At 37.6% G+C, this 13,241-nt stretch overlaps 2 protein-coding genes across 3 annotated transcripts in view; both read right to left on the bottom strand.

The window, feature by feature from the left end:
- Nucleotides 1-9,225, bottom strand: part of LOC128985387 (uncharacterized) — a 61,513-nt gene extending 52,288 nt beyond the window's left edge. Inside the window, exons 1-3 of one of the 2 annotated variants that reach the window (XM_054404836.1) lie at nucleotides 8,711-9,225; nucleotides 3,449-3,649; nucleotides 607-906 (exon numbers count right to left, since the gene is read on the bottom strand). In XM_054404836.1, coding sequence (XP_054260811.1) covers nucleotides 607-906; nucleotides 3,449-3,649; nucleotides 8,711-9,037 — 828 coding nt within the window. In that variant the 5' untranslated portion in view covers nucleotides 9,038-9,225. The remainder of the gene's footprint in view (nucleotides 1-606; nucleotides 907-3,448; nucleotides 3,650-8,710) is intronic. The other variant, XM_054404837.1, reaches the window with a different exon arrangement.
- Nucleotides 9,171-13,241, bottom strand: part of LOC128984347 (uncharacterized) — a 163,170-nt gene continuing 159,099 nt past the window's right edge. The window contains exon 3 of the mRNA XM_054403656.1: nucleotides 9,171-9,283. Within this exon, the coding sequence (XP_054259631.1) occupies nucleotides 9,171-9,283 (113 nt within the window). The remainder of the gene's footprint in view (nucleotides 9,284-13,241) is intronic.

The following is a 13,241-nucleotide window of genomic DNA, read 5'->3' as shown; positions in this document are numbered from 1 at the left end:
TTTGTGCGGACGTTAATCCACATATTCTTTTGGAGAACAAATAAACTGTTGTATCTTGCTGGGTTATAGAAAAATTTTAATCAATTTTGGAAAATTAGTTTATTTGATACTAAGCTATCAACATGATTCTTAATTTTGGCATGTTTTAATCAAGTCATGTTAAATAATCATGTTTTAAAGTTTTTGGAATTATTGAATATGTAGTGAATGAGAGTTTGTGAATGAATGACAAACTAATTCATCGACGTGAATAAAACCTCAACTAACAGTGCTCATGGAACACTTGTGACCTTCAGTGCTTTTATAAGTGACCGGCGTCCCATAAATTGATGACGTCACTACCTGCTAGGTTTATGTTTTTTTTTTTTTTTTTTTATTGAATAAGTATTCGTTATTCAATATGAATTTCATAACAAAATAATCAAGTCTGTATACAAAGTTTTTTATTTTATTTGCACTTAAGGTGGTTACAAATCTTCATAAAAATTTGTTGAGAGGAATGCAAATAATGCTAAATTGTAAATGTTTTTCAAAGTGAATTCTGCTGGAACAAAGTGTTGGTTTACTATTCCCTGATTTCTTTTAAGTACGCCCTTTGTCACTAACCCTAAGATCAGGAGGCTGTCGCACTCCGCAGCTCTGCAGCAATATACGCAGCGCCCCAGCCAGCGCAGACAGCAGCACACAGTTGACTGTTGACCTGGTGACCTGCTTGACCCTGGTGACCTTGGCTAGTGTAATATCAGCTGACCAGCTTACAGACATCTGCCCTGACCAGCTAGCACGCTGAGTCAACAGGTTACAGTCTCGTGCTGACAGCAGCAGCCACAGGAACACTGTCAGCGGACCCAGCACGCAGGACCTCAGCACCTTGCAGTAGAACCCCACTGACTGATCTGACCTACTCTGAACACAAAACAATAGTTTCATACCCTATGGTCAACACCATAATTGAGAGTTGGGACAGATCTGAAGGACGTCTGTGTGATACTAAGAAATGTCAGTTGTTGTTTTTTATGGTAACGGAACTGGAAACAGCTCTCTTTGATCATTGGACTTTTAATAAATGGTCCTAGATCAAGAGACAGCAAGACAGCTGACCTTAGTTGGCTATAGAGGCATCTCACTAAACTTATTTTGGGATTAGATACGCCTTAGTATCGTTCCGCTCTTTTTAAAGTGGTTAAGTGAAGTGATATCTCCTCTTTCATTTATGATTGTTTGTTGAGTAAAACATAGTACACAAGAGGAGTAAAAAAATAACTCTCGTTGGTAATTACAACTTTATTAAAGAAATCATCCTCGTTTTTAGCAAATTTCCCATATAGGAAATTACTTATTATTGACCCTGGTGACCTTGGCTAGTGTAATATCAGCTGACCAGCTTACAGACATCTGCCCTGACCAGCTAGCACGCTGAGTCAACAGGTTACAGTCTCGTGCTGACAGCAGCAGCCACAGGATAAGGTTATATAAGGTTACATATGGTAAGACCTAAATCCCAGACCAAATTAATTTTTTGTTTTGATGTATACCTAGAAGTCAAAACACCATCATCCATTCAAATTAATATATTTGTTTATGAAGTAAGTCCGTTTGTACGATCATTTGAGAGTAAAAATGATCCGATTTTGATTGAGTTTGGTACAAATGTTTAAATCTGCGTCAATTAAAAAAAGTTCGCGAACCAGCATGAACAAACTATGGGAACCCTACATATTGTTTACATATTGTTTAATGATGTAAAAATGGGTTTTCCCATTTTCGACTCCCAAACATAAAATTTTGCAATTTCTTTCTAGAGCATTTTAAAAGAAACTAATAACTAAGCCCAGGGCCGTATTTAGAATCTATGAGTCCTCTGGTGGCTCATAATCACTAACTGTTTTATGTTTTTAGGGTTTCAAGGTCAAAACCGGGCAATACCTTTAATAGAAGAAAAAAGTATTCATCTTGATTGATTACCTGTCAAGGAACACCATCAATTGCTTCATTTGCATTATTATTGTTGTTTATTTTATGAGTTTAACCCTTCCCGGACGGGTGACGGATATATCCGCCTAAGTCTTTGGCGATAAAGGGCGGGTGACGGATATATCCGCTTATGGTTTTTGATGTTCTGGACGGGAAGCAGATATATCCGCCTTCTCTTCAGACCGACTAGCAGGTGCTTGAACAGTAACCAGATGTTTCGCGGTACCAAGGCGCCACTTTCCTGCTCTCTCCATGGCTGCGCACTCTCCCGTTCCTCACCCTCTCCCCTCGCACCACCCACCTCTCCTACGCTCCCCCCTCGACGTTTTGCGCTCAATACCACGTTGTCTTTATTTATTGTTTACATATTGTTCTTTATTTATTGCCTAATGTTGTTGTCATGGTCATATCTTCAAAGACAGGTGGCGGATATATCCGCTGCTTTTCTACTCATCCGCGGACGGATAGCGGATACATCCGCATATTTAATAACGAGTAAAAAAAATATTTTGACAGTATGAAGTGTTCTATTGTGTTTATTTTAGATATACTTGTATAACAAAATACAAATAGGGAAAATTAATTTTTATTTTTCCCATAATTTTTTCCTGTCCTATAGGCCTATCACGATTTCGCCCGTCCGGGAAGGGTTAATATTGGTTGCCAACCAATTTTTAAGTGAAGTGGAGAGCAGAATCTCAACCAACAAGTAAATTACCTGGCTAGTTGTAGGCTCATACGAGGCAACACTAAATAGACAGGCCGTGAAGCTCCTCTGGCATGACGTCATCAAAGGCAATGGCAATGACGTAATGTTATGTTTAGCATATTACCGTAGGTGGCACGGTAAGACCTAGACCCGGGACCAATTTACTTTTTCATTTTGATGTCCCCAGAGGCCAAAAACACCATTCGTTCAAATTTTTATATATGTATATATATATATATATATATATATATATATATATATATATATTTACGTCCGTGAACGTGATAACTTGAGTAATTTTTGTCCGATTTTGATGAAATTTGGTTTAAAGGTGTAAAGCGGGATAAACTTGAATGAGTTGGCGAACCAGCATGATCGGACCATGGAAATGGGGCTTTACGGGGGGTTTTATGGGGTAAAAATTGGTTTTTCTCACTTTTGACCCTCAAATACAAAATTTCCCAATTTCTCTTTAGACCTTTTTAAAAGAGCTTAAAAAACAAAACAAATAATTTAGTATATTAAAGTATTTTTGTTCGGTTACTCGTTAAACCTAATGTTGTTTAAATATATCAATTCAGAAAAATGGAAATTTGCTTAGTTGCCAGGTATGCTGCGGCGGGTTATATTTTTGTTTTCCAAGAAAAGATTAAAACAAGCAGCTGATCACAAACGGCAAACATTTACGTTATTGATGTCACCTATAATGACGTGATGCTAGAGGAGCATTACAGCCTGTTTATTTAGTGTTGCATTGACTCATACCAGGGGAGGGAGCGCCACCTTCGTGTCAGCCAGACAGTGACATAGCATGGAGATGAGCGCCGGCCCGTCAGCCACTGACTGGTGCACACGCAGAACCGTCGTAGTGCCTTGCCTCCCACTAGCCTGCAACACGTGCAGCTCCCACGGAGGCTTTTCTGTCGACAACCCTTCGTTGAGCAACTGCGAGACATACACTTGGAGCTGCAAACAACAATGATTTTATAATATCACAAATTTTTACTTTTGAGATCTTATTTGATATTATGATTGTGAAAAAGACTGGTTAACATCCTTTGACAATGAATTTCATAATCTCTGGTCAAAAAACAGCAATAATTGTTGCTTGTTAAAACAGTTTGCACAGTGAGCAGGTGCAACTTCTGGAAATTCAAGTGAGGACTGAGGACAGGTTAAAACCAATAAAGTGAATATAGAACTTCAAACTCAGTTGACATTTGTGTTAATTTTTAAGTCAGTGAATGTCTGAACAATTGTTTTTTTTAAGCACCAGGTAGGACAGCACAACTACAAAAACCCAGATGAAGCAGCAAGATTTGACCTTAGAGAGATTTAGACATGACTTTGTATATCCTATAATCTAAAACAAGCGTGTATACGGGTAAACTTTTTTCGTCCGAGGATATTAGATTTTTTTGTTTTAAATGGGGTATTTGACCATGAAAAGTCGATTGGAGTTGGTCACAAGGCTGGGAAAAATCTGGTTTCGGTCATACAGCCCTTGAAAGAGTCCATGTTGTCAATACCTTTATGTACCTCAGGCCCACTCTTATAAACGGGCTGACTGGGCATATACCCAGGGGCGCTGAAGGTTTGTGGGTGCTCACCGGGTGCCCCTCAACCATCGCCTGCCTGCACTTATGAAAACATGGGGGCACTGCTTTTGGGTTTGCCCAGGGCTCTACTGACCCTTAACGCGACCCTGATGTAGCTCTAGTTAACAAAAACAGCTGATACAGGCTATTTTTAATGTCATAAATTTGGTTTAACGTGAAAACAAAAACAACTGTATTGTTTAGTTTGGACTTAACGTTTTCATTAAGAATAGTTAGGCTATATTTAGTTTGGTTTATTAGGTACATATCACTATCAGTGTTAAATGTTTTCAAGGTTAATCTTTTAAGGAATGAACCGCAGTAGACCTCCGAAGCAAAAATGTATACATAAACTGCAAGGGGGAGGGAGAGTAGTTACAATCACGTCAGGAAACAAACTTTACCACTTCGTCTAGAACCGACCCAGTTCCAACCAGCTCATACATCTCACCAAAAGTCTCAAAACCTCGTCCAAGTCAATTCCTTAGAAGATAAGATAACCCTGATAACCACATTGGAGAGCACCAGCTCTTCCATTTCATTTGGATCTGAAGTTATTATTGCCGAATTAAAAGTCTGGGAAAAGGGTTCTTTTATTTAACACTAGCTGGCCCGACAGACGTCGTCCTGTCCTAATGTGGTTTTATGTTAAATGCTCGTTCATTTTCAAGATGAGCTCGTTCGCATGCCTCAATCACGTCTTGGTTTAAGTTCGTTTGCTACGCTCACTCATCTTTAGGTTGGAGCTCGTTTGCTGCGCTCACTTGCCTTCAGGTTAGCTTGTTTACTACGCTAACTCACCTCCAGGTTGCAAATTAGCTGTTGTCATAAATTAAAAAAAATAATAGTGCTGCACCCTGTTGGTAAATCTATTAAATTTTTAATGCTATTTAACATCACAGAATCAAATTCTTTAGTTGAACCAGCTGTTAAGATTCTTTAATTCCATTTAAAAATGAGTATTCATAAGGTTAACATGGGAAACTCCAGAGCCACTGGGGCGGAGTCCTTTTAACGGATCTGCACCATCCTTGAATAATGCTTAATAATACCTGAAAGTTTCATTACAATCTGTCGAGCGGTTTCGTAGTCCATAAAGGACAAACAAACAAACAAACATACAAACAAACATACATTGGATTTTATATATATAGATTATGTTGGTTCTACAATTTAGTAGAAAGCCTCAATCCCCCCAATCCCTCAAATGAGTCTAGAGTCCTCCATGATATTGAATTGGTTAAAAAGGTGTCAAGTTTTTTTCTTGATAACAGTTATTTTGATGGGTTGAAGTGCATTCGTGTGGGCAAGTCTTCGGAAAACAATGATCACCCCACAAAAGTTATTTTTAAGGATGCTGCTCAGGACAGGCACTTGTGCTCCAAGTTGTGCTCCATTTTCAAGTGAAACCGTCAAAAATAAGTATTGCGACCTACCTTTGGTCGATGTGACAAGGGATCATACACAAAATTAGCGAGCGCATCTAAAGGCACTTCGGTATGAGATAAATGAAAGAGTGAAAAAAGGGGAGAAAGTCTTGATTATCAAGTACAGAAATGGTGTCCCCACCTTATTTAAGACCAGCCAAAAAACGCCTAAACATCCACGGTAACACTCAAAACACCCTTTTGTATTTTCAAAATCTAAATGGCCTTAGAACCAAACTTGAAGAATTGAAGTTAACCGCGAATACTTGGTTTTAATATTATCTGTCTGTGTAGACAGACTAATTTGCATGACGCTATCTCATCTCCTGAACTTAAACCTCACAACTACATCTACAGCAAGATAGGTCCATAGCTACAAATGATAAGCAATCTGGTGGAGGACGTCTGATAGCTGTTGAAAACAAATTTTCTTTTTGGTGGCTTTGTACTTCTATCTCATCTGTTGAATGTGTTTTTGTTTGTGTGAAGATTTTTGCAAGATCTTACCTAATTTGTTCTGCTTACATTTACGCCAAATGCAAATATTCTGGCTTACGAGGAATTTTCTTTGACAGTTCAAGAGATACTTTCTAACCACTTCTTTGAAGGATTAATCATCACTGGTGATTTCAACCAACCCACAACAGAATGGACTTTGCTTGAAGGGTCGTTTGTGAATAAATCGTCTCAAGTGTTGATTGACCTTGCTTCAACTTTCAATCTCAACCAACTTAATACCACATGTAACAAACGAGGTGTTACTCTTGATTTGATATTTTCATCTTTATCATTCTGTACTGTTGAGCAGGCTCTTGATATTCTTATCCCCCAGAAGGAAGACCATCCTGCACTATCAATGGCTATAACTATCCAAGACCAGGCCTTATCTACTGCTATCCAATTCATCCTTGACACTAAACGCTGCGACCATTTGATGGTATACGAATCCCTTTTTAAGCTCTCGTATCCTACGACCAATATAGAGTCTGTACGTACCCCCTCCCCCAAGGCCAAAGTCACCAACTGGATAATGGATAGTTCTGTTGTATCCGCCGTGTAACCCGCGTCGGTTTGTCCCATGTTAAATGTGGCCGGCCTATCATATGATATGTTTGTAATTTGTGTTTTAAATAATAAACTTTATGTGTTAACTTGTACCTAAAACTAGTCATCCATAGACTAAAATAAGACTGAAGACGGACCAAGGTACGTAACCTGCTGTTTCAACTAAAAAAGTTTTTCTATGATATGCAAAAGTATTAAAAGTTATAAGATTTATCAACAGGGTGCAGCAGTATTTTTTTTTTATTTATAAAAACACCTAATTTGAACCAAACAGCAACAAAAAACCGTGTTATGCAATGAGAACTGTCAAAGTCGTATTGTTTACACTTATGTTTATGTTTTTAATTTCATGATTAATTTGTGATATTTTGCGAATCTTTAGTAATTTATTTTTCTCTAATATGGTAGATGGTATTACCATAGCCATAGATTATTTATGGCATACTATTGTACCTATAACATATTAAATTAAAAGAAGGAAATTTTATCAAACTGTGCCCTCCCCCATTGTAAACGCAAAGCTTGAGTATAAATGCAATAAGCATTTTATACTTATATGCCAATCCCGTACCAAGGACGGATACTCTGCTAGTTGTTAATAATTTCAACTGTACAAAAAAGGAGGACAAGAAATACAAGTTGCCATGTCAGTTAAAACTCTTAACACCTTTTTTTAAGAATAAAAAACTTAGGCTATCTATCGGAGAGCTGCCCCAAGAAATGAATTTTACTAACTTAATTTAAAACTCATGATGTCATTTTTATATTTGAATCTGGAATTATTGTCAATTTATTATAATAACTAAATACCTATTTGATGTTATTAAACAGAGAAAATACGAATCAGAAAAAAATCACAAATCTAGGAGAAGACTCGATGTTTATTATTATACTTAGGTTCACCTCACAATGGGACACAACAAAGGCAGCGGAACCAACACGACAACCTCGGTGATTAATTGATGCTGTCACCTGCGGTGCATCACACGACGAGATGTGGAAACTTAAATGAAGTAAACTCAGCTCATTAATGTAAACTTTCTTTAACTTCATAATATTAATGTGAGTGTTGTTAAACATAACAGGGTCTGTAAACATGGTAAAATACTGCCAAGAACATTTGCAAAGAAGTATATTTGTTCATAATTAACATCATGAGTTGTACAATAGTCTGATATATTAAACAGAACTCATGACCTCCCTCTCAAAAGCAACAGTTTTTGGTAATACACTCAAATATTGTTATTTTTAGTTAGAATAAATGGCTAGAAGATATAAAGTCATACATTTCTTGTTGTTGACTAGGGATATTCTAAGCGTTATTAAATAACCAAATTAACTATTGTAAACTCTTTAGGAACAGTCATCCAAATTAAATTGTATGACAGTTTGGATATTGAAATCCAACATTCCTATTTTTTTTTAAATCCACAGAATACTACAATGCATTTTGATACTACTACTACCATAGACTAACCAACACAAGTAGACTTCTCATCCCATTGTAAATTTTTAAGCATGTTTTTCGTGTCTAGTTCATGTACGTGACACATGGGCGCTAGTGTCGACGAAACTTTGTTTCTATTATTTTAGGGTTAATTTCTTGATTTGTGCTTTACTGTTTGGTTATATAACTAGGGGACGAGTTATTGTTTATGATTAGATCGTATTATTTGGCCAAACGAGGTTTTAAATGGCTGTAATAACGGGAAACAAATTGTAAACAAAACACGACCTCTACATAAACCGTACAGAACTAACAATAAAATTGTCTTCAGCTGTTCCATAAGGATGAGAAATCTACTAAGGGAGTATGTTTTATCTATGCTACTACTCATCTTCATTTACTTTAAGGCACTCACTTCCTCTATTTTATGGCCAGACCATTTATAAAGCTAATTGGATGTTATAAACCTTTGAGTTGCCGAGTCACTGACCTGTACATCAGTAGGCAGACATGGTCCATAGAACACGTGTTTGTCAATGTCAAAGTGTGGGTCTGGCAGCCAGCAGTGACCAGCACCAGCTGTGAGGGGCAGCTTGTGAAGGCGATGTGTCAGACGAGGGTAGGCTGGTAGCACCCGCGCCAACAGCAACTGCTGTAGAACTCCTAGCTCCACTCTGTTGTCAAACACCAGCACAGCGTGCAGCACAGAGCAGCGCCAGGCAGCCCCCAGCCACCGACAGTCATTACCTCGCATAGACTCTGCACCTCCACCACTGCCTACACTCTCTGCTGTTAGACAAACAAATATAACACTCATGAGTTACACATACCAGCGTGCAGCAGTGAGCAGCGCCAGGCAGCCCCCAGCCACCGACAGTCATTACCTCGCATAGACTCTGCACCTCCACCACTGCCTACACTCTCTGCTGTTAGACAAACAAATATAACACTCATGAGTTACACATACCAGCGTGCAGCAGTGAGCAGCGCCAGGCAGCCCCCAGCCACCGACAGTCATTACCTCGCATAGACTCTGCACCTCCACCACTGCCTACACTCTCTGCTGTTAGACAAACAAATATAACACTCATGAGTTACACATACCAGCGTGCAGCAGTGAGCAGCGCCAGGCAGCCCCCAGCCACCGACAGTCATTACCTCGCATATAGTCTAGTTGCCAAAAGGCATTTTTCACCCAAACCTGGAAGTAAGGTCCACCCGATGTTTTTTGGTGTTTTCTGTTTCTTTAAGACCTACATAATTAAAATCTGCCGGGTGCCACTTTGTCACCCTTGAGCAAATTGAAATATTCAAAATGGCGGCCAAGATGGCTTAAAACTGTATATTTGCTGTATATTTCCCTATAGAAGAGACAGGATAATAATTTTAGTGTCAAATTTATGTTTTAAGGGTCAGAGAATACCAATAATTGATTATCTTAGTAATAAAATACCCCCGCCGCAGCAAACCTGCCGACTAAGCGAATTTCCAGTTGCCTGAATTGATTTTCAATTAAATGTATGTAATTAACATTAATTTTTATGAGTACATAGGCTTGCTGCTACAGGGAGGGTAAAAAAGTGTGTTTTTTAGTGAAATATTAATAACTTAGTATAAAATAAATAAATTTACCAAGTTTGATCAAAATATATCCATAAACAAGCAGACTACAACATTTTCCAATATTCCCCATAAGAATAACATGTGAATTTTAAAATAACAATTATTTGAATTTTCTTCGTAACTAATAATGGTACAAAAACACTTTGATATACTAAATTATTTGTTTTTTCAAGCTTTTTAAGAAGGTCTGAAGATAAATTGGAAAATTTTGCGTTTAGAGGGTCAAAAAGTAGAAAAACCAATTTTTACCCCATAAAACCCCGCTTAAAACCCCGTTCCCATGGTCCGATCATGCTGGTTCGCGAACTCATTCAAGTTTATCCCGCCTTACACCTTCAAACCAAATTTCATCAAAATTGTATAAAAATTAATCAAGTTATCGTGTTCACGGACACATATATGTAATTGTCTATTATGAAAAATTGAATTTTGGTATGTTTCAAAACCCCTACTTTTTCAGGTGTTCTCATGCTCGGATTTTGTCAGATTTTTTTTATACATTGCCCTATATGTATGAATTTATGATTCCAAAATATGTCTTAAATGTTCTCAAAGCAATTTTTCCCACCTCAAAGTGTATTTCAATCGGACTAGATGTAGTGGTGCAGCACGGCTAGCGTTCCAAGTTGAAGACTAATAACAATATATCCCATAATATATCTTCAAAGCAATATACAAACTGATATGAGGTTGATAATTGTTCAAAATGTTATGCAGATTCTTTTAAGAGCCACAAAATACGAATGTTCTTATCACCTGAGTTTGTATTTGCAAACATTTAAAGGTTAAAAAAAAAAAAATCTTCGAAATTTGGTATTGTTTCTATTTAAAGCTGTCTCTTTTAAATAAATCAATATTGAAATGGTATAAAGTTATTATTATATTAAAGTAAACTTGATGAGGAAGCTATTAAGACAAACCGCAGATTGTTAAGACGATTAGTTGTCAAATTATTGATGTTTTACTAAAAGCTTACATAAATCCAATATGGTGGAAGTTTTTTCAAAAATGGCGGCTTTCCGCCACTTGGATTTTTCTTGATTTTTAGTATAATATTCTTGACACCTTTGTTGACAAAATCCCATATATTTTGGAATATATGGGGAAGAATATGGGGAATAAATATATTCTATTTCTTTTACCTTAAGTTTGATGTTGGACCGTATTTTGACTAGCCTAAAGAACAGTGTTTTTTTCTTAATTCAAGAAAACTATAATTTAAAAAGCAGTTGATAAAGTCATTCACTGTTCCTGAAGAAGGATAATGCACTGTCCACAGTACAGCACAAGCATCAATTAGGAGAACTGCTTGTAAGTTAACTGATTTGATGACTGTGTTCTGTTTGAATGTTGCACTTATCCTCAGAAACCATAGATTTATATTGTTTTAAGTCAAGTAAATACTTGAAAACATTGTTGATAAGGTAACTTGACAACAAATTAATGTGGAAATTATTAAAAACTTATATTGATTTTACTTTGGGTAATTTTCCAATTAAAACATCAAACTAGGCACAAAATGATTATCCTGTCTCTTCTATAGGGAAAGATACAGCAGATATACAGGGTTAGTAAAAAGTGTGGAGACCCCCTGTTATTTTTTAATGGCCCATACTAGAAAAACTAAACTCGGCACACCTTTATGACATGTTATGAAGTACTTTTTGGGCATAACCGTCACTTGGTGTAAATCCCCAAAATGGGGGATTTTGGGGTAAACTCAAAAATTTCAAACACAAAGACCCATCATGTGACCCCTCATTTTGAAGGTCCTGGTAAAAGAAAACTAACAACGCAAACTAGAGGTTTCTATCTCAATCCAGTAAAAAATGGAAGCTGATTGAAATCATCGGAAATAACTTGCAATTTTATATTCAATTGGCTGCCATATTTTACTGTGCTAAGATAGAGACCTATAGTTTGCGTTGTTAGTTTTCTTTTATTATGACCTTCAAAATGAGGGGTCACTCGATTGGGCTTATTATTTAAAATTTTTGAGTTTCCCCCAAAACCCCCCATTTTGGGATTGGGAACCTATAAGAATTTCAATTGGCTGCCATTTTTTACTGAACTGAGATAGAGACCTCTAATTTGCGTTGTTGGGTTTCTTTTACCAGGACCTTTAAAATGAGGGGTCACTCGATGGGTCTTTGTATTTGAAATTTTTGAGTTTTCCCCAAAATCCCCATTTTGGGGATGAACACCAAGTGGCGGTTATGCCCAAAAAGTACTTCATAACATGCCATAATGGTGTGCCGAGTTTAGTTATTCTAGTATAGGCCGTTAAAAAAAATAACAGCGGGTCTCCACACTTTTTACTAACCCTATATAGTTTTTAAGTCATCTTGGCCGCCATCTTGAATATCTCAATTTGCTCAAGGGTGACAAAGTGGCACCCTGCCTATTTTAATTATGTAGGTCTTGAAGAAACAGAAACCAGTAAAAAACATCGGGTGGACCTTACTTCCAGGTTTTTTGACCTGCAACCAGACTAATAGACTCTGCACCTCCACCACTGCCTACACTCTCTGCTGTTAGACAAACAAATATAACACTCATGAGTTACACATACCAGCGTGCAGCAGTGAGCAGCGCCAGACAGCCCCTAGCCACCGACAGTCATTACCTCGGATAGACTCTGCACCCCCACCACCGCCTACACTCTCTGCTGTTAGAAAAACAAATATAACACTCATGAGTTACATACCAGACTTACTGAGACAGGAACATCCTACCCTCAGGAACCTTCGTTCTACAGTCTATCCTGGGATTATTTTTTAAACTGTATACGTATTCATAGGTAGGGAGCCATGCGCAATCTGGTTTAGTACAAAGAAAAAGGATACAGAGGAAACATTCAATGGTTCACTTGAGTGGTGTCTACCACTAGTGCTGGTGCCTAGGGCAATGACCCCCTTGTCCTGACGTACAGTAGGCTACTACAACACTCACTGTGGAGGAAGACCCTGTGCCCTGTGCAATAGGAATTTACACACAGTGCTAGTAATTCAGGCTCTTCCTTGCTCGTCACAAGTATATTTCCGCCCCAACATACCAGAGCAGAAACGCACGTCGTCCCATTCCCATAAGCATGTGTCCCCTGTACCTTACTTCTCTGTGTTAAGCATTAAAAATTCACTGCTGTTGTTATTTTTAAAAGGGTAACAACAATAATTGGTTTGACTGAATACCTGCTTCTGTCAATTAATTATTGATGACTATGCAACTTTTCATGAAGTTATTTTGTGACATTTCATATTTGAGGATGTTGATTGCTTATTCAGAAGGTGGTTGTTTAAACTATGTAAACTTATGTGATACTGAGGCATATGAAGAACACGAAAGAAAAAAATCAAAGTAGTGAGTTACACCACCTGTAAAAACAATGAAATGATCAT

This window comes from Macrosteles quadrilineatus, unplaced genomic scaffold (assembly GCF_028750875.1).
Source record: "Macrosteles quadrilineatus isolate MER2022 unplaced genomic scaffold, UCM_ALF_1.0 Scaffold_2__2_contigs__length_208266976, whole genome shotgun sequence".
In the NCBI taxonomy this organism is placed as follows: Eukaryota; Metazoa; Arthropoda; class Insecta; order Hemiptera; family Cicadellidae; genus Macrosteles; species Macrosteles quadrilineatus.
Note: the sequence above shows the minus strand (reverse complement) of the source record. Positions and strands in the feature narration are given on the sequence as shown.